This window comes from Hippocampus guttulatus, chromosome 1 (genome assembly GCF_054856545.1).
Source record: "Hippocampus guttulatus isolate MCC_2025c chromosome 1, RoL_Hgut_1.0, whole genome shotgun sequence".
Lineage (NCBI taxonomy): Eukaryota > Metazoa > Chordata > Actinopteri > Syngnathiformes > Syngnathidae > Hippocampus > Hippocampus guttulatus.
Window position 1 is genome coordinate 27,704,289 of NC_141261.1, and position 22,255 is coordinate 27,726,543.

A 22,255-nucleotide genomic window follows, 5' to 3' on the forward strand; every position below is an offset into this window, starting at 1 on the left:
CTCCAAATGCTGACCCATCGGCTCAAAGTTACAGCATCCATTCATATTTACTTTGGAAATGAAAGCATTCGAGTAGACTAGCACCATTCTGGGCAAAAGCAAACTGAACTACCTGTTAGGGGGGGAAAAACGGAAATTGTCAGAATCCGTATGATTTGTGCGATACGGCCATATAGTAAGATTCACCACAAAATCCGTATGAACTATGGCTAAACCGTATGAGTTGACAGGTATGAATTTGGATCATGTAAACTCGTCTTGCAGGTCGTCATTGTCTGTGCCTACTGGTGCGTTAGTTTGGGAAAACAATTAAAGTGTGAAATCAAGTTTCACTTGAACGTCCAGCAAGTTTACCTCCAGAGAGGGAGAAGCCACTCCCGCCTGGCTGCTCAATGGCCTCCTCAACCTGCCTGATACCCTGTAGGAGGACTGACGGACCGAGGGAGGCAGGCAGGCAGGCAGGCTGCCAGGGAGGAGTTGCCAGCAACCTCATCACGATACAGAGCGGTGAGCCGTTTATTAGTGAACCAAAGCGCGCGCCCATCAGCTGCTTCGCCGAGCCCTCACGTCATTCTGACCGCATCCAGTCTATTCGTTTCCGAGGGGAAAGCGCACTTTTGATGGCAGTTTGGAAGCCTTGGCTGCGCTTCGTGCAGGCTCGATCGGGGAGGAGACAGTACAGCGCGAGGTGGCTAACGTTAGCTCGCTAACAAGGTCAGGATACATTCTGCTTGTGCCACTCTTTTTCTTGTCACGTCTTGGGGAAATGCACATATATCGTCATGTTGAGTGCCGCTCGCTATCCTAGTTAACAGAGCGCCTTCTCCTTCAGCGGGAAGGATAAACGTAACATTTACCACCCTCTTGATTCTTTCAGCGATAGCCTACTAGTTGGCAACACTCGCGAGACAACGACCGCTCAGTTCGCTCCGCTCGACTTTGGTGACGCTCCCTCGGCCCTCGTTCCGACTTTGCCCACGGACACGTATGTGTGTGGCAAAGGGGCTCATTAGGCCGTCGCCTTGATGCGTTTGTGGGCCGATATGAGAGTCGACTTCCCGCAGCAGCGGCTCCCGACTCTGCTCCCATCTCATCCCCTTAGAATAAAAACAGGTGCACGTCTGCTAGCATCGGCCAGCTGCGGAACATACAGCAAAAGCGCTGCAGGACCGTGCTCGCATTTTCCCAATTTGTGCTCGTTAATAACGCTCGCTCGAATAATCACGCACACGCGGCGTTTCTAGAACAGCACCGGTAAATCGAATTTAGATGTTATTGCTTGTTTTATTATTTGAATGAGATCGTACTCGGACCGAGGGCAAACGACACGGGCCTAGTATGAACACACTGTTTGGGCAGCATGCGATAAGAAAATAAAAAGACAGAACTGATCTTACAGAATTACAAAAATAAAAAAAATCAGTGAGTATATAAAGCAGAAGTGAACCATAAAATATGTGTTTACGGTCACTTCCCAAAAGGGCGTTTGATAACAACCACTGGTCCTCCGTGAATGTTATTAAATCTTTAGGGCTTATTTTGGCATTTTGTCTGTCCTGATTGTGTATAGGTTTGCTTGATTCTCATATATCAATAATATCTCCCCACGTTCCTCATTTTGAGTCGACAGTTCGCTAGCTGCAGTTTGGGGCTTTAAATGCTAACAAGATGGATCATAATCACAGCTACTTTTCAGATTATAGTTAAAAGGATTTGCCAGGCCTGCAGATAACCATGGTTCTTTTTACAAAATAGTGTATTCTTACCATCAAGCACTGATGGTTTCATTACATGCACCTTTTTTGCGCCACATGCAGTATTACTTTGTCGGACAATGTTGGAGGGACATGTGGGCTTGTCTTGTGGATGTTTGTTATTCAACTCAGGCTCTTTGGAGAGGCTGCTGCATTTGCTATGTCAATTCAATTGGCCCTGAGCGCCAACTGTGCATCCGGAATTTAATTATTTGTGATAGTTTTCAATTTTTAACTATCCTTTGAGCGGCATACAGCAAGAATGCCGCTGTGGTGAAACTGATTTGCTTCAGCTTCCCACTCCCACTCGTGTAGACCTGAGTGAAATCACCCAGAAGCAAATATGCCACTCTACTGTTTGCCTTACATTAATGCGGCCTGATGTTTGAAATGAGCTTTTAATAGGTGTGCAATAAAATTTTGACGTGTGTGTATATTTGCGTGTGTGTGTGTGTGTGTGTGTGCGTGTGTATAAATATGCCATCCATTTTCTAAACCGCTTACCTTCACATGGGTCGCGGGTGTGCTTTAGCCTATCCCAGCTGTTTTCGGGCAGTCGGCGGGGTACACCCTGAACTGGTTGCCAGCCAATCGCAGGGCTTTGTGTGTGTGTGTGTGTGTGTTACTGAGCTTTCAGGGTTAGTTGAGTGAAGGGTGCTGCCCAATGACGTCCCCTCGAGGTGACACACAGTTAGTGAACTACAATTCCCAGGTGACTTCTTGACCTCCTTGTGCTGCATGGTGGTGCACCTGTGGTGAAGTGGTGAAGCCCAAATAAATATATGAAACAAAATGGACCCAGAAGGCTCATGTTTAAAATGACAAAGACAAAAGTGAAGGACATTTTCGCTCGAATTGTTTATAGAAAATGTCATTTCAGTGAGCTGTGGTTTGTACCGGTATTTTCTAAGCACTCGCGTTTGTTATTTTGTTAATGGAAATGCTTTTTCCATTTTAGTTTTCATTATTTTGTTAATTTTCTTTAAAAGTAATAACCTTGCTTCGTACTACGGGCAATTATGAGTGTCAAATAGTGGAAAAAGGCTGCCGTTTGTGCCGCTTAATCGTGCTCTGTGAATTCATAGCTGTGATGTATCCAACAGTGTAACTTCATGATGTGTCTCCAGGCCAGTAAACAATAGTTATCAGTCCATTTGCTTCATTTCCATTTTGTTCCATTTTGCATTAGAATATCAGGTTATGAAAGTGCAAATCAGCATATAGAAATTAGGAAGTGAGGATTTGTGGCTTGTGGTGGCCATTGCTCATTGTGCGTTAACAGGATGGAATCTAGGCCACAGTGTGGAGCGCTTACTTTGATGCTCAGATTGTTTGCTGTGTGTGCGGTAATAGCCTGAGGTGAGGTGTAGTGCTCATTCGGGATAAAACCCAGCCTATGGGCAAAACCTATTTTCATGCAAATGCTTTTGACATGAAAGAACTAATTCAGACATGAATCCAACAGGAGGATTTGGATTTGGAGCTTTTTGAAGATTGATTTGTTGGTTGTTACATGTCTTAAATAAAGTCTTGAATTTTGGTTGTTTGTACATATGGGCTTTGAACTTCACTAAACTAACTATGGAGATTATGACGTGGCTCTGTGTTGTGATCTTTACTGTGATATACAAGCTTTTCCGGCTGTAGACTTGGCTTGGGTGGACATGACCAGAAAAAGATGGTTTCAATATTACTTGTTTCACCCTACCTAGAAGCGGGGATATTGTTTACGCTTCATGTTTTGTGGCCGTGCTTTTTTTTTCTCCCCTAGAAATAAATGAAATGCAAATTTTCATCTAGCGTTGAACAATCACTGTTGACCGCCAAAGCAAATGTCAGGTTTGTTGTAGATGATTTAAAAAAAATATATATAAATATTTGTTATCATGTCGATCGACCAATGGCTTATTCTCTCTCCTCTTGGAACCTGAGGATAACAAGGCTTTGTAATTTGATCTACTGTGCAACAAACAAAACACATCTACTTATATTCTTCGCAGCCAAATTGACTTGTTCCATTTAAAATACCCTCAACAGGTATCTTTGCTCAAGGAGACAATATTGTATTTAAAAAAATGGACCCAAAAAAAACTTCTGTCTTGGACACATGAACAGCTGGTGTTGTAGTCCCCAAAAATGTCATTGTGGGATTGTTGACACACTCTGATAAAACTACATTTATTAGGATGAATTAAAAAAAACATTGAAGCTGGTAAAAAATGAAATCTGATACTTTTTTTATGCACTTTGTATGCAGCGATGGCTGTTTGAAAGTGATCTATAAATACACTTGAGTTGAGTTCTTCTCAAATGCCATTTCCACCTTAAATTGATTTTTCTCCTTTAAATAAAGTTAATGGCAAATGCATTATTTAAAACAATTTGAGCTTTTTTAAATGTGGAGTTTTTATTTTTTTAGTTTTTTTTCCTCGCCAAGAATTATCTTCTATTAACTTCCACAGCCAATGCAAAGTTGATATCACGAAATGAAAATACAGTCGAACCTTTTGTCGGACCTAGTTTACGTTTTCACTCCAATAACATTCCCATGGCGGCCCGGTAGTCCAGTGGTTAGCACGCCGACTTCACAGTGCAGAGGTACCGGGTTCAATTCCAGCTCCGGCCTCCCTGTGTGGAGTTTGCATGTTCTCCCCGGGCCTGCGTGGGTTTTCTCCGGGTACTCCGGTTTCCTCCCACATTCTAAAGACATGCTTGTCAGGCTGATTGAACACTCCAAATTGTCCCTAGGTGTGAGTGTGGGCGTGCATGGTTGTTTGTCTCTGTGTGCCCTGGCTGGCAACCAATTCAGGGTGTCCCCCGCCTACTGCCCGAAGATGGCTGGGATAGGCTCCAGCACCCCCCCCGCGACCCTAGTGAGGATGAAGCGGTTCGGAAGATGAATGAATGAATGAATAACATTCCCATTTCAAAATCCAGATTTCACTTAATTCCTTTTCCATTTAGCCGATTTTGCTTACAACGGACACCTTAATAATGTAAACTTCATTATAATAACCACATTTTTCCCACAAAATTGTGAAAAGGCCTTCGTTGCGACAAACCGCGGGAAGCTAAATATCGCCGCGCCCTTGCTAATGAATAAAACATATGGTACGGCATTCCCCTCTGTTGCTTAGCTATACAACTGATCGAATCTGTACATTATTGTATTTCCTGCCGTAACTCACGTAGGCACGGTGCGGTCCTGAGCACATGGTCTGAAAACATGTCTGGTAAACGGAAGCAAACACCCTCAAGTCTGTTTGTCTTCTCTTGTAGCTGCCGGGCATGGCTGTCTAACCAGCTGCCAAAGACCCCTCTTGATGGATCCCAGAGGACAACGAAAGGAAAAACACAATCAGTGAGCACAGCCCATAACAAGGGAATCTGACCCCAAGTGTATCATCTGACTGACTTCGGTGCATGTGGCCTCCTAAGTCGTTCTTCAACATATGCTAGGCAGCACAAGGGCCTGCTGCTACGCAATATAAAATGGGCGACATGGGCGGCGGGGAAGCCGGGATGTGTTGGACTTTCTCGCTGGTAATCGGACTTCTGATAGCCACGGCCCTGGATGCTGCGTCGGAACAGCAAGACGCAGAGGTGGAGAGGTTCACCATTGAATTGGAGGCTTCCATGCAGTCTTTCATGCTCTCCGAGCTTCAGTCTGTTGCTACGGCCACGGCTCCGCCACAGTCCTCTGTGAACGAGGAGGATTTGCAGCCTGGGATCCCGGATTCCTCGGCCATTGTGGGCCAGGTGTTCCAGCTGAGGATTCCACTAGTGCCTGAGAACGCCAGCTGTAATCTTCACGTAAGTGCACCGAGCATGAATTCAGTCTTGTTTGCGTCTGGGTGATATGGCTTGAAATTTAAAGATACAGATATGTGTTTTCTTCGGGAACGATACAAATTATTACTCCATTGTTAAAAAAAAGTTTTGGAGTGTGGTAAATATGACCCATGAAAATCATGTAAGAGTTATGGCTATTTTAGGCAGTAAAGGAATGATAAAATATAGGGTAACTTATTCACTACCCAGACAACGTGTTTTATATTATTAGTAATAAACCTTTTTGTTTTTTTTAAATGTGCGAATATTTTACAACATTTTTCTAGGCAACAAGAACTATAGAATCTACTCTGGCTGCAAACTGTGACCCTCAATTTATTGGCAAGACTGTAAATTTTTATTGGCATTTTTTTTCTTAAATGATCCCGATCAAGGAAGCTCCAATATTTGAAGCTGATACTCATTAGCAGTAAAAGGGAAAGTGTTGGCCTCAAACGATAAAGTCCAGCACTTCATTTAAATGCCTTTAAGCCTACCGGTATATTTCTAAAACAGCTTTTCAGATTAACATGTTTCACTTGGTTTGTTTGTTTATTTATCTATCTAGCTATCTGTCAATTTATCTATGTAAATTCAATATTGGACAGTGGACATCTTTGTTGTAAATGTTTAACAAAAAGTGCAGAGAGCTCCCGAACTTAGTCTTAATATTATAAATTAGGGCTCATTGATTTTGGAAAAATATTTAATTGCAATTTTTTTCCCCTCAGAATTGTGATTACAATCAAGATCCGATTTTCAAGGTTTCAAGGGGTGTTCATAACTCCACCAAAGACGGTGGACGATATCTTTCTCGATAGCTAGGGTATGATACATTCAAGGACGTAACAATTTTAAAATGGAACAATTTGATTTGATTCAGTGGGTTTACGAATCCGTTTGATATGGTACGGCTGTAGCTTTTCTCATGTTTATTAATATATAATAAGAGCTGTCCAAAGCTAGGCAAGCTATCACTGACTTCAAGTGTTCCTCTTGTGCTTGCTCTGACCTTAAGATTGTTGTCATTTCTAAGCTTTGGCAACATACCGGACGTCACCTGTGAAACCTCCCACTTTACAAGTGCTTATATTTTTTTGGGGAGCCACTCAGTAGCCCAGAGTCCAATTATTTTGGCCTTGGAGCATATATATCTCCATACATATGGGGTGCAATACTATGCCAGGATGCAAGAATTTTGAAACGTAACTATTCGATTTGTCAATTTCAAAACCAATTTTCAGATTTGAATAATTTTTTTCAAGATAAAGGCAAACAAAGCATTTATTGATGGTTTATTAAATCCAATTCCAGGTGTAAACTTGTTAAATAATTTGACGTGCAGTCTAGTCTAGTTGCCACATAACTATGGCTTAAACGTTGAAGTATGTACTCTACTGTAAATCGCTAATAAAGCAAACACAGTAAACCGCATATTACAACAATAATGCAAACAAATCTGTGGCTTTACTACTTCAACATATCCAGCTTCATATTTCAGGAAACGCATATCAACTTGTGGACTGCACTTCCCGACACAGAGATATGCACACACACATTTAAAAAAAAAAAAAAAAAAAAAACCTTACTGATCTCCAGTCAGTAACATCATACATACTTGAGTGTAGGGAACTTAAGGGCATTATACTACTTGTGACATAACATTTTACAATTTAATTACAAAAAAAAAGGCTCAACCACCAGCAGGTGTTACAAGCGGTAGCGATGATGCCTCATCAGTTAAATGAGGAGGAACAACATTTCGTCTGTCTTCACTTTCATCTGTGAAAGAGAACAATGCAACATAATGCCACGTAGACATATTTATCCTCTTAATTTGTGACTGCAGACGGCTGCATTTGCAAATCATTTGACTGGAGGATGTGTTTTGATTGGTCACTGCTCAGTGGAGCGCACACTATTGTGTCTGTGTGTGCACAAACATCGGAGAAGCGTACAAACAGTTGTGGTGGCTCGGTCACCTATAACAGGTCTGTCAGCACGCACTCCTATTTATCAGTCACACTGCCACGCAACATGCATAATACACGACACACATGGAGACATTTATTGATTTCATGAATGTTTTTAACCTCGCAAAGTGAAAACGTTCAGACATGGGAGATACCTGCCTTCAGGCGGAAAAGTCACCAGAAATCACGCGCACTTACTGTATGTTGGCAGGCTATTTACTTCGCTCTGAGCTTCCCGGCTCCCAATGGCCAGTCAAATCGCAGCCGCTGCCAAGAGCAAATCACGTTTCATTCTTCGATCTCTTGCCATCAATGTCAGGGCCCTGCCATTTTGTCCTATGCCAGCCCTCTGCTGTCAACTGAAAATGACGTCGCTGTGTCCTCGGGCTTGTCCGGATGGTCACGTGACGTTTGAGTGCTAGCCCAAGGACAGTTTGAGATCGATCTTAGTGGACCGCAGAGGTGCCGTACGGGATCAAATGGCAGAACCCCGAGATTGCTGAAAACGAATGGATTCATATTTTTCATGCAAAGAAAATATTTGCCTCGAGTTCCCCTTCTAACCAAGGTATGCAATTTGTTCGATGTGTACCAGAATGATGTGTTCACTGTGATGTAATTTGTTGCAGGCTGCACAATGGACAGTAATAACTGAAAATGAAGAGCAATAGCTCTCATAGTTCAGTGGCTTGTGGCTTTTTGCCCCATTTGATAACCCTTCCCCTCTGTCACATTTGATAATAAGTGACTCGTGTATGTTTGTTCTTCCGTACATGAAAACTGGAACTGGTGCAATAGTCATTTGAGTAATTGCACTGACTTATGAGTGTTTTGTGTTTGTTCTGTTTTTATTTATTTAATTTTTATTATTATTATTTTCTTTTTTTAGCTAACTGAGATGGGACAGGTGGCATTACCGCAATGGCTCTATTGGGACAAAGAGAACTGCATTCTCAGAGGCCTGGCCCTGGAGCAAGATAAAGGTGTGTATCATATCGCCGTGTCTGGACGAGACACAAGCGAGACGACCGGCAGCCGAGATTTTCCCAGTACGGTCTTCTCGATTGAAGTTCACCCCGAGGAACGAGCAGACACGGAACCGTCCCTGCTCGCGCTGCAGTCTGATCCGAGTGGCCTGCAGCCCTTCACTTGTGGCCCAGAGGAGCCCGTCACGGTCCTCACTGTCATACTCGACGCCGACTTGACAAAGATGGTTGCCGAGCAGAGGGTCACTTTACTGTCTGTGATGAGAAGATTCTCGCATGTTCCCGTTGAGCACATGAGGGTCGTCCCTGTCGTCAACAACCGCTTATTTGACATGTCTGCTTTCGTGGCGGGACCAGGCAATGCCAAGAAAGTGGTGGAGAACGGAGTTCTGCTGTCGTGGAAACTTGGATGCGCCCTTGAGCAGGGCAATATCCCCGACATCGGCCTTGTCCAGTCCTCCGCAAAGGATGGAACCATGTCAGCCAGGCTGGCGTACCCAGTGGTCGGTTGGCACATTGCCAACAAGAAGCCTCATGCGGTGAAACGTGTCAAGCGACAGTTGTACAACACCCCCACTCCGGTGCCCTCCCTTCTCCCTCCCACCACTTACCCAGAACCCCCTGTTCGTGTTGTTCCCAGCCCGACTTCCCCCTCAATCGCCCCCGCAACAGACAACTCTGCACCACCTGTCCGCGGTCTCTTACCTCTTCCCGTCAAGCCCACCATGAGGGTCCGAGATCAGATAGCCCACACGCCTGTTTTTGGTCCCTCTCAACCCACCAGGGCAGTGGGATCGACCAGCACCGTGCCCATCCAACCTACCATGACCAGGCCTACATTTGTGGAAGCCACCGCCTTACCCACGCTACCGAGCACCACCAAAAAGCCAAAACCTTCGGGCACCAGGAAGCCCAAGAAGCCCAAAACCTCAACCCCGGCTCCCAGGGAACCCAAATCCACCACAATAAAACCACCGAAGCACACCACCACACTTTTCTTGGCTCCAGACATCAATAGTATGCCAGAAATCCGCAACCCAATCGACCAGGTCAACACGTGGGTTGGCACGTACTTTGAGCTGAAGATTCCTCCTGATACATTCTTCGACAAAGAAGATGGCACCACCGACAAGCTGCGTTTGACTTTGAAGCATCCTCCCAGGGAGCCAGTCAGTGAAACATCCTGGATTCAGTTCAACAGCACCATCCAGCTTTTGTATGGCCTTCCTGAGGAGCAGCACCAGGGCAAACACGAGTACTTCATGTTGGCTACTGATAAAGGTGGGCAGAGTGTCATGGATGCGTTTGAGGTTCAAGTCAACCGCTGGTCAAGCAACGACAAACCGTCAGTGGTTTTTGCTGCACGTTTCCACGGCGACCCTAAAAGTGTGAGCAGTGACATCCACAAAAAGATTCTTCTGACAAAAAAGTTAGCTTATGCTCTTGGCGATCGCAATAGCAGCACAGTGACCCTACAAAGCATCACCAAGGGCTCCATCGTGGTGGAATGGACCAACAATAGTCTGCCGCAGAGTTTCTGTCCGAAGGAGCAGATCACAGCTCTCAGTAACAGGATTGCTGATCTGCAAGGCGCACCTAAACCAGCCTTCGTTAAAGCGATGGAGCCTGAATTTAAACCGATTAACGTCTCTATTCGCGGCGCAAATAAATGTCAAAGCGTCACATTCATTCCACCGGGAGAGATTGCGCCAGTTCCCGATCTACCCACCGCCACACCGTCGCCTGGGACGGATCGAAGAAGCAGCGACGACGTCTACCTGCACACGGTCATCCCCGCGGTCGTGGTCGCCGCCCTCCTTTTAATCGCTGGCATCATTGCCATGGTGTGCTACCGCAAGAAGCGCAGAGGGAAGATGACCATGGAGGAACAGGCCACCTTCATCAAAAAAGGAGTTCCCATAATATTTGCCGATGAGCTGGACGATTCCAAGTCCCCGCCGTCCTCCAGCATCCCCCTCATCCTTCAGGAGGAAAAGCCACCGCTTCCTCCCCCAGAGTACCCCAACATGGCCGGTCCCCACAGCACCCTACTGAACCAGGATTTGTTGGAAGAGTATTCGGTGTATCAGGACGACGATCCCAACGCGCCTCCTTACCAGCCCCCGCCACCTTTCAACGTCCCCATTGAAGGCAAAGGCTCTCGCCCCAAGAACATGACCTCCTACAGGTCGCCGCCCCCGTACGTGCCCCCCTAACGCTCACTGGAGCTCTCCATTTGGAATTCAGGTGCACTATAGGGATGCTCGTACAAAACTACCGCAGACGTAACTTGACATTTGGATTTCAATGAAATGCAGGCAACCATGCACATATTTTGACCATCATGGATTAGATGATTCCGCGTTCTCCTACTGGGACCGGCAAAAAAAAAAAAAAAGATGGAGAGCACTTTTTAATTCCATTACTCTGTCTCACTCTCTCGCTTTGTTCTTCAGCTCTGCTTTTGACGATTTCCAAACGCTTTGTCTGTTTTGCTGAGAAGAAGAGTCAATTTTATCTCAACGATGTACTATTTCTATTGTATAGAAAATATTAGATCAGGAGAGACTGAAGCCCTTTGGGCCTTGACGCAGACCCGTGGCTCTCCCGTGACGTGCTGTTTGAGAGCTGTATCACTTGTATCTGTCCCCAGTTTGGTTTGCGAAGATTTTTGAGGGGAATTGGAACACCACAAGCCAAACTCAAAGCATAAAAACACACACAAATTCTAAACAAACAAACAAAAAAAATCAATCATTTCATTCACGCCTTGCTTCTTGACAGCAATGGCTTGCAAAATCTTGTTCCACATCTCGACACACAATCGAGTAGTTTAGTCAAATAAGAATCAAATTATAGTTCTAATTACATTTTTAAATTCATACAAGACATCATCTTGGTTGTTATTTTCGTGCCACTTGCCATGTGACATGTTTTGTGTTGCTATGGTGATGACTGGCCTGGGAGGCTGTTTGGTCATCAATGAAGGTGGCTAGCGGAATGCTGCTTCACTGCAGGGGGACATTTTAGCACATTACACTCCATCGACGACTTCTGATTGGCTTAGAAGAATTTCCATTGCAACCTAATACTACCTACTTTTAAAGTCTTTTTCAACACATTATTTCTTTGGGGGGGGGAGGGTGGGCATTCATCAGTTCAATTCTTTTTTTTTTCTCGCCAAATCTGTTTTGGAAGTCGTAAAGGTGAAATGTCAAACGTGAGTGTTGCTTCTCAGACATGAACCCTCAACGAAGGTGAGGATGATTCCTAGTCGGGCTTACGGTGTGAAACATGACAACATGACTACGGGACCTGTGAGCCGAGTGGAGAGGCACCGCAGTGCTCGACTTTGCCTCTTGGTGTCGAAACATGGCCATGTAAATAATTGTGTTCCTGTGAAATTAAAGAACTCCATCACGTTTGTGTTTTAGCAGTCAACCTAGTTGGGATCAGAAGGGCCACAGTGGGAAATGATTTTATTTTTTAATTGTATGCTTAGATTTATGATCACTCTCATGATAATGAACTTTATAGTGTGCAGAAACGTTGACCTGCCCATCACAAAGAATTAGTAGAAGAGGATTGCAACAAATACACTATGTGAATTATGTACATTTCATACCTGATAGGACCATTAGAAAAATGTAAAAACAACAAAAAAAATCTAATGTTTTTACTGAGTTTTGATACAGTCTTAAACTTGTTTTATGAAGGTATATTAATAAAATGTCCCACAATTTGTAAAGCCTCAAGAAGGTCTACTGTCACTCTTTGTGGATGTTCTTTTCCTTATGTATTGGAGAGATTTTACACATTTGCATCTCTGACACCAAAGGCACTCCTGCAAAGTCTTCTGATGTTCTTTCCCAACTTACTTTCTGTACTTCTCCTGCAGACGGCTCAACGACACTAATGACTATCCATCCATCCATTTTCCGAACCGCTTGATCCTCACTAGGGTCGCGGGGGGTGCTGGAGCCTATCCCAGCCATCTCCGGGCAGTAGGCGGGGGACACCCTGAATCAGTTGCCAGCCAATCGCAGGGCACACAGGGACGAACAACCATCCACGCCCACACTCACACCTAGGGACAATTTAGAGCGTCCAATCAGCCTGACATGCATCTTTTTTTGGAATGTGGGAGGAAACCGCAGCACCCGGAGAAAACCCACGCAGGCCCGGCGAGAACATGCAAACTCCACACAGGGAGGCCGGAGCTGGAATCGAACCCGGTACCTCTGCACTGTGAAGCCGACGTGCTAACCACTGGACTACCGGGCCGCCCACTAATGACTAATACATGCTTATTTCAGCTGTTGTTCAATGAGCTTACCCACAGCCTCCTTGCGAAGTCCACCAGACGACTTGAATCCCCCCTGTTGCTGGACTATTGATGTGATCTTTTCTGCTCTCATTTGCCCCACTCTGATTATTACACCTGGATATTAGCGGGCTAATGAGTAATTATGAGGTGGGTTGGGTTTCGTATTGAATGCTCTGTAATCATGTCTAAATTGGACTCCCAAACAAGCTGTGGGCTAGCGGCTCATTTACAAGCATGTGACACTGGATGTAAGTGATAATGAATGCAAATAGACAAAATGATTGACTATTCACCCCTCGGTGTACAACACAGCCCCTAATTGGCTCAATGCTAGTTAATTTAGTGTGAACTGCAATGGTTGAGGCTATAGCAGCCTGCCATTAACTGGCAGAAAGGATCCCAGTACTCACTGGATATTTATTTACATAGCTGCAATCCAACTGTTTCTTTCACACCCTGGTATTCTATATGCAGTGGACCCCCACTAATCTTGATTGATGCCATCATGAATGCATTGATCTATACCAGGGGTGCCCATTACGTCGATCCTGATCGACCGGGAGATCTAGGACTGGTCCCAAGTAGATCCGAAAGGTGTAGAGGAAAAAAAATGTGTGTCTTTGTACATGTTAGTAATATATTTTTGTTAATGTACACTGCACCCAAATCATCGGATCAGTCTTGTTTTCACAACAAAATATTTAAAAAATAAAATAAAATAAAAGAAAGCAGGTAAATCTTTAACCTACACTGGCGCGTGACCGACGTCAGCGGAAGTTGTTAGCGCTCAGCAGTCTGCAATTGCAGCTTGTGATCAGAGCTGTTGCGGTCTATCTTTTATCGTCATTATTCTCATCCAGAGTTTGCTTCGTGTACAATTCACCGAGGGCACGGGCAAAGAATAGGTATCTAGATGGCTGAGGGAAGCACTTTAAAACGGTACCTGTGAGCTACGATAGTCAACAGGCTGCAAAAGTGCATCGCTTGCTTCCGTATCAGGCTCCTCATCATGGCGTGCGCGTGCGTGCCTGCGTGTGTGTGTGTGTGTGTGCGGTAAGGGGCATTCCCAGGAGGTTGGTTGATCGAAAAGTCGATCCTCGGTCCAAAAAGTTTGGGCACCCCTGATCAATACATTTTCAAACCGTGAAAAAAATATTGAATAAGCAGGGATAGACTGCCAAATAAGTATCTTTTCTATGAAAATAGTTGACTGGGGAACAAATATATATATATATATATATATATATGTATATGAAACTACGTACATTGTACTTAAACGTACAATGTACAAGTACGTAAACTGTACTTAAATGAAACTACGAACATTGAAAACAATGCATCAAAACAGAAAATCAAGCGAGGAAATCAAAATAAATTCTATATCCCCCCTACAGAACTTATTTTGTGATTTCCTCGCTTGATTTTCTTCGTGGTTTCATTGAAGTAAGAATTAATTTACGTTTTTCGTAGGCGGCCATGAACGCCTCTCGAATGGAACGGAACAAAGCACGGAGACGGACAAAGACGTACTTGCTGGGACTGTGAAAACCATTAATAAAGTCTGCATTTAAAAAATTCTACAACCACAACCACAGCTCTCATTTTTTCAACAAACTCAGGTGTGTCTTCCAACTCGAGAGGCGTTCATGACCGCCTCCGAAAAACCCATCGACGGTTCCTTTATCGTAGCTCCAAGAGTACAATCAGATAAGATAAAACAAGAAAACCTTTAATAGTCTCACAATGGAGAAATTCCCACTTCACAGCAGCAAAGTTATGAGAGGAAGAAGTAGAAGAACAAAATAAATAGGAGCTGCTGGAAAGGCAGCCACGCTCGCGGCGCCATCTTGAAGTCAAAATAACACAAGATGTCAGTCGTAGTTATTTATTCCTTTGTGTATTCACAAATGATGAAATCACAATATAAATTCTGTAGGGGGGCAATATAATTTATTTTGTTATATCCTTGCTTTTCAGTTTTGATGTATTATTTTAAATTTTTGTAGTTTCATTGAAGTCATCGTTAGTTTACGTTTTTCGGTGGTAGTCTTGAACGCCTCTCGAGTCGAACGGAAGAAGGCACGGAGACAGACAAAGACGTACCTGTATAGTAAATATTCTCTAGTACGGACTCGTGTTTGCGCTGTCCAATTTGTCCTGATAACAGAAATTTCTCATTTGGGAAATGAGCATGGTACATGTCCTTTATGAACCTGCAAGTATGTTGACAAAATGCACGTGTAACAACACAATCAATAAAATACAAAAATATACTGTCCAAAAACTGTTTATATAACAAAAACTGCAATACAGGTGTATCCCAAAAAAATCACAACAGTAAAATACGTACAGTATTTTAATGTTTATTTTTTTCTGTCTTGGGAAAAAAATTGTATTTTGGATTGTTTTGTTGGATGCATTCTTTGGTTTATGACAAGGTTTGCCTGCGTGTCATACAGTTTTCTTGCTAGTTGCAAGTAACTGTCCCGTTGATCACCGATGTCTGGTAATTCTTGTGCATACTGAAGGATTTTTGCTTCCTTGCTGGATGGTGGCTTGTCATCAGGAGTTGAATTGATGCCTTGTTTTTTAAAGTTTCGTAGATTTGCGTCTTTCCGACTCCAAGTGTCTGCTGGATCTTTTTAACTTTGTGTCCAGCCTCGCTCAAACGGATGCTCCAGTCGTTACAGTTCTTCTATGTTTCGATGCGATGATCTACACGACGTAAGTGAATAAAGTTAAAATCTTTCGCAATTACAGTAAAACGTACGCCAATAAAAAGTGGCTTACACGTCTTCGTTTCGAATCTGATGAATGAAAACGGCGAAGCGAACACATTTCTTCGGTCATGTCGAGTGGGTGCTGCTTTTAAGCTAGTGTCGCGTTCTCCAGGACGTAAGTGAATAAAGTTAAAATCATTCACAATTACAGTAAAACGCACGGCAATAAAAACTCACTTGCATGTCGTCGTTTAGAATCTGATGATCGAAAAACGCGAAGTGAAAACTTGTTTCAGCGTTGTCTTTTCCGTCGCATCGGGTGGGCGTTGCGTGTATTTAAGCTCCCGCGGCATTACATCTCCATCCGGGTTACGGGTAGTGGAATTTCCGCTTACGCAAGTTCCGGTAACACGTAATATCGTAGTCAAAATGTTAATGCATAGGTTTTTATTCCGGGTGAAGGATATTCCTTTCCATAGAATTCCGGGGATGGGAATATTTACTGTATTTGTTGAGACTGTTTTAAAAAATTAACACCACAGCTCTCCTTTTTTTCGGAGCTGCAACAAAAACTTATTTAATAAAGCAGCGACACAGTACTTGTTTGGAACTATTTTGTGTGGAAGGTTACCGTGTTCCTTGTCCATATAAATAATGTGGGTGAAGCTTCTCTGTGTTCGTCTGACAGCGATGGTGCACTGAGGCATGACGAAAGTTCAGCGGTGCAGTGGTAGCGACCTAGCGACCACGCTGAAAATAAAACGTCTCCATTGTTGTCATCGAACCAAGTGTAGTCATCCGAAATGATGTCTACACAAAACCATAGAGAGACATCCGCGCAAGAAGGACCAACAGTATCAACATAGCCTGACTGCTGTGTTCAAAGCAAACTTGAGAAAAACGAAGTATGCAACCATGGCAAAGGTATGGTTGTTACGCAATGTGTGAATCGCTTTGTTTATATTTAGTTTGACAGGACCACAGTGCCTAATGATACAAGTACTGTAGTGGTTGTTTTAAAACCTGGGTGTTATTTTGGACTCTGAACTCAGTTTTACTCCACATTTCAAAAATTGAACAAAAGTACTTTTTTATCACTTGAAGAATATTGCCAGAGTTTGTCCCTTTCTCTCTCCAACATGGAGACGCTAATGCATGCTTTTATCACTAACTGAATTGATTACTATAATACAGGGGTGGGCAATTATTTTCCCGGGGGGGGGCCAAATGAGAAGCAGAAAATATTGTGGAGGGCCGGGCCAAAAGTTAGAAATCTACTCCTGATTTCGATTTTATTTCTACGTTGAAATAAGTTAATGACATTGTTTACAGAAGCTGATAAGAGTATGTATTATTTCTAGATAAAGAAAGTGCAGTTATTTTACAGAAAAATGATTTCTTCAGTGAAATTATGCAAAACAATTCTAATTGTGCAACACTTGTAACCTTTTCAGTAAGATGAACACTACAATGCTTTCTGATTTTAAATTTCCCATGAAGATAGCACAATGTCTTTGTATGCCAGTAATAATGTAACAGAACTCACATTTTTTTTGTCCTAACTGCCAAACAATGTAGAAAAAATATAAGCAAGCATGTTTCAGTGTTTTGATTTTTTTTTCTTGTTCAGGAGAGATCAATCTAGCCCAGGGGTGGGCAAACCTATTGGCTCGGGTGCCACATTGATTTCTAAATTTGACAGGTGGACCGGGTCAGCACAAGATACGGTACATATAAAAAAATGTATATGTTGACAGTCCATACCAAACATCAACAGAACAAAAGTATTAAAGTATTACCATACTTTTTTTTTTAAATGAGAACAGTGAAACAACTGTGATGAACGTCCAAGTATGTTAACAACATACAGTACATGTGTGACAACACAAGCAACAAAGTGCAACAATATATTCCCCATAAACTGCAGCATACAGTACAGGTATATGACAAAATATAACAAAATTAGGACTATTTTCTCCCAAATGAGACACGTAAAAGACCTGGTGGCTTTCTTTCCACTCACTGTCTCGAACTTGACCTCCCCTCGATCACCACACAAGACAGCGTTGCTCAGCTGATGTCGTGCATCGAACTTTTGAAGCCAGCCACGGGACGCTTCCAAGTCTTCGATGCCCATACCGCTATGGAAATCGATTGCTCTCTTATTAGCGGTCCAGTTTGCGGAAAGTTTTTAGCACGATAACAGTCAAACCATTTCAGGAAACGTTTATTTACTCGACTGTCCGTCGAGCCGCATACATTTCACCTTGAGCATGGAAACACCCAGAATCGGACTGAGCAAGAATCGCTTCCTTGTTTTTCAAAGTCTCGTAGATTTGAGTCTTTCAGACTCCAAGCGTCTCTTGAATGTTTCGTATTTTGTAACCCGCTTCGTTTAATCAGATGCACTTCACTTACTGTTCCTCTTCGTTTGGATGCCATGATCTACAGGACATAAAAATGTTCGCAATTCCAGTAAAACTCACTGCAATAAAGAGTCACTTGCATGTCGTCGTTTTGGAATCAATGATTGAAAATAGCGGCGCGGACACACTTATTCCGTCGTATCGAGCGGAGTTACTTAATTTAGCGCTACTACTGCGGGCTTCCGTATCGTCTCCCCCTCCCTCCCTGTGCTCTGCAACTTCAAGTAACTGCGCCACCTGGCGTTGAAATGCCTGTCATTACAAGTCCAAATGAAATGAATACAATCATTTACATCGAACCTTAATTGTGTACTGTGCCAACCATCGGCGGGCCGGATGCGGCCCGCGGGCCGTAATTTGCCCAGTTTTGCTAATACCTTGCTCTCTGGTCCGGGTAAAAAGAGAACTTCATGTCTGCCATGAATACAGAATTCAGCAGCAGATGTTCTGAGCGTTTTACACCAATTTTAAAATATCTGCATTTGCTCATTGTGTGTTTTAGGGTTGATTCCAGGTCTTTATTATTGTTTTTTTTAATGTCTTCATGGTCTGGAGCAGGGATACCCAACCTTTTTTGACTGAAGATTTACTTTTCAAGCAACCAACTTTACGCGATCGACCCGTTACCACGATGCGCGCGCATACACACGCATGCGCATACGCGTGCCATAATGAGCAACAGCCATAACAGTACACCCCTTGCGATCGACTTGGAACCAAACCTCAGTGCTGCAGAGAATGCTTGTGTTTCGAGGGGTTGTTTTTAACATCATGTAAAGCATTTTTTTTAATGGGAAAAGTTCTATAGAAATGAAGTTCGATTGATTGCCGACTGATTTTAACATGCAAGGTTTTCTGTTTAGTTTGACAGGAAGGTTCTGTCACTTGTATCTCATGGCACCACTGTACCGTATTTTCCGCACTAAAAGACGCATTGGATTATGAGGCGCACCTTCAATGAAAGGCTATTTTGTAAAATTTTTTTCATATATTGGACACTTCACATTATAAGGCGCAAGCTACAATGTCTCCCCTAGATGATGCTACGCTCCTTCCATTCAACTCGGGAGGAATCCGTTCAACTTGAGAGGCGTTCATGACCGCCTTTGAAAAATGTAAATTAACTTTTACTGTACTTAAATGAAACTACGAAAACTGAAAAGAATGCATCAAAACAGAAAATCAAGCGAGAAAATCACAAAATAAATTCTATGTCCCCCATACACAATTTATTTTGTGATTTCCTCACTTGATTTTCTTCGTGGTTTCATTGAAGTAATAATTAATTTACGTTTTTCGGAGGCGGCCATGAATGGCTCTCGAGCGGAACGGAAGAAGGCACGTAGATGGATAAAGACGTACAGTACCTGTATTTGTTGAGACTGTGAAAACCCTAAAGTATGCGTTGAAAAAAAATAAAACCACAGCTCTCCTTATTTCAACAAATACAGGTGAGTCTGTCCATCTCTGCCATCTCTTATTCCGTTCAACTCGAAAGGCGTTCATGACCACCTCCGAAACCCATTGGCATTTCCTTGATCATAGCGCCACGACTACTACAATCAGATGTCAGTAGTAGTTATTTATTCCTTTGTTGTGTATTCACAAATGATGAAATCACAATATAAATTCTGTCGAGCGGCTATAGAATTTATTTTGTGATATCCTCGCTTGCTTTTCAGTTTTGATGTATTGTTGTCAATTTTCGTAGTTTCATTGAAGTAATCATGAGTTTACGTTTTTTGGAGGCGGTCTTAAACGCCTCTCGAATCGAACAGAAGAAGGCACATAGACAGACAAAGACGTACCTGTATTTGTTGAGACTGTTTTAAAAAAAATTAACACCACAGCTCTCCTTTTTTCGGAGCTGCAACAAAAACTTATTTAATAAAGCAGCGACACAGTTCACTGAACCAACAGCAAGTTATAACATTGGAAGCATGTCTCCAGGAAGGAGCCATCTTGGAGTCGATGTATTACCGTAATGACTATACTAAAGACACACCGGATTTTAAGGCACTCGGTGAGCTTTTAAGAAAATTGAAGACTTTTAGGTGTGCCCTATAGTGCGCAAAATACGGTGCCTTGGTCAGCTGTGGCGATCAAAAGTGAGCATCTTTTCAAATTCACAATAATTGATGGAGCTGTTTTAATAGCTATCTTAGTGTTGTCCAAACGGTCAATGTATAGTATTAGTGACTATTTATAGTCTGGACAAAGACTGTCGAACTGCTGCTGAGTCCTCAAATGGGGTTGAACGAATCAATATTTGTGGCTGATAGTAGGTAATGAGGTTGTATCAAGGTATGGACTTAAGGCTATTTTATACCCTGCCACTCTCTCCAACGCCTCAACTACCACTACGCTCATTAATAATGTATCACGAGTGAAAGTTAATGTACATGATAATAAATGCATGAAGAGGCTGCAATGGCTGATGTGTTGATGCCGACGTGGTGCTTTTTGCACCGGCAATCTCATAGAGTAGAAGTAAACGAGAGCAGGGCGCCGACGTTTTGTTTCAGAGTTGAACAGGATGAGGACCGGTGCAGCTATCCATCCATCCATCCATCATCTACCGCTTATCCGGGGCCGGGTCGCGGGGGCAACAGCTTTAGCAGGGAAGCCCAGACTTCCCTCTCCCTAGCTACTTCTTCCAGCTCTCCCCGGGGGATCCCGAGACGTTCCCAGGCCAGCTGGGTGACATAGTCTCTCCAGCGTGTCCTGGGTCTTCCCCGGGGTCTCCTCCCGGTGGGACATGCCCGGAACACCTCACCAGGGAGGCGCTCAGGGGGCATCCGAATCAGATGCCCAAGCCACCTCATCTGGCTCCTCTCGATGTGGAGGAGAAGCGGCTCGACTCTGAGCCCCTCCCGGATGACCGAGCTTCTCACCTTATCTCGAAGGGAGAGCCCAGACACCCTGCGGAGAAAACTCATTTCGGCCGCTTGTAGCCGGGATCTCGTTCTTTCGGTCACGACCCATAGCTCGTGACCATAGATGAGGGTTGGAACGTAGATCGACCGGTAAATTGAGAGCTTCGCCCTTTGGCTCAGCTCCTTCTTCACCACGACAGACCGATACAACGTCCGCATCACAGCAGACGCTGCACCGATCCGCCTGTCGATCTCCCGCTCCCTCCTGCCCCCACTCGTGAACAAGACCCCAAGATACTTGAACTCCTCCACTTGGGGCAAGATCTCCTCCCCGACCCGGAGGGGACACTCCACCCTTTTCCGACTGAGGACCATGGTTTCAGATTTGGAGGTGCTGATCTTCATTCCAACCGCTTCACACTCGGCTGCGAAATGCTCCAGTGAGAGTTGGAGAGCCCCGTTTGAAGGAGCCAACAGCACCACATCATCTGCAAAAAGCAGGGATGCAATACTGAGGCCCCCAAAACGGATCCCCTCAACGCTTCAGCTGCGCCTAGAAATTCCGTCCATAAAGGTTATGAACAGAATCGGCGACAAAGGGCAGCCTTGGCGGAGTCCTACCCCCACTGGAAACGATTCCGACTTACTGCCGGCAATGCGAACCAAACTCTGACATCGGTGGTATAGTGACCGAACAGCCCGTATCAGGGGGTTCGGTACCCCATACCCACGAAGCACCCCCCACAGAACTCCCCGAGGGACACGGTCAAACGCCTTCTCCAAGTCCACAAAACACATGTAGACTGGTTGGGCGAATTCCCACATACCCTCGAGGACCCTGCTAAGGGTGTAGAGCTGGTCCACTGTTCCACGGCCGGGACGAAAACCACACTGCTCCTCCTCAATCTGAGGCTCGACTTCCTGACGGACCCTCCTCTCCAGCACCCCTGAATAGACCTTACCAGGGAGGCTGAGGAGTGTGATCCCTCTGTAGTTGGAACACACCCTCCGGTCCCCCTTTTTAAAAAGAGGGACTACCACCCCGGTCTGCCAATCCAGAGGCACTCTCCCTGTTGACCACGCGATGTTGCAGAGGCGTGTCAGCCAGGACAGCCCCACAGCATCCAGAGCCTTGAGGAACTCCGGGCGGATCTCATCCACCCCCGGGGCCTTGCCACCGAGGAGCTTTTTAACCACATCGGTGACTTCAACCACAGAGATAGGAGAGCCCACCTCAGAGTCCCCAGGCTCTGCTTCCTCCAAGGAAGGCGTGTTGGTGGAGTTGAGGAGGTCTTCGAAGTACTCTGCCCACCGATTCACAACGTCCCGAGTCGAAGTCAGCAGCGCCCCATCCCCACTGTA

The 22,255-nt window shown here is 44.3% G+C and overlaps 1 protein-coding gene across 1 annotated transcript; it reads left to right on the top strand.

Annotated features, from left to right (window-relative positions):
- The first annotated feature begins 308 nt into the window (after positions 1–308).
- On the top strand, positions 309–11,676 carry LOC147211242 (dystroglycan 1-like). The gene is made up of 3 exons (XM_086124309.1): positions 309–714; positions 5,034–5,567; positions 8,448–11,676. The coding sequence occupies exons 2-3, from the start codon at positions 5,247–5,249 to the stop codon at positions 10,758–10,760; spliced, it is 2,634 nt and encodes an 877-aa protein (XP_085980435.1). The 5' UTR covers positions 309–714; positions 5,034–5,246; the 3' UTR covers positions 10,761–11,676.
- The last annotated feature ends 10,579 nt before the right edge of the window (positions 11,677–22,255 follow it).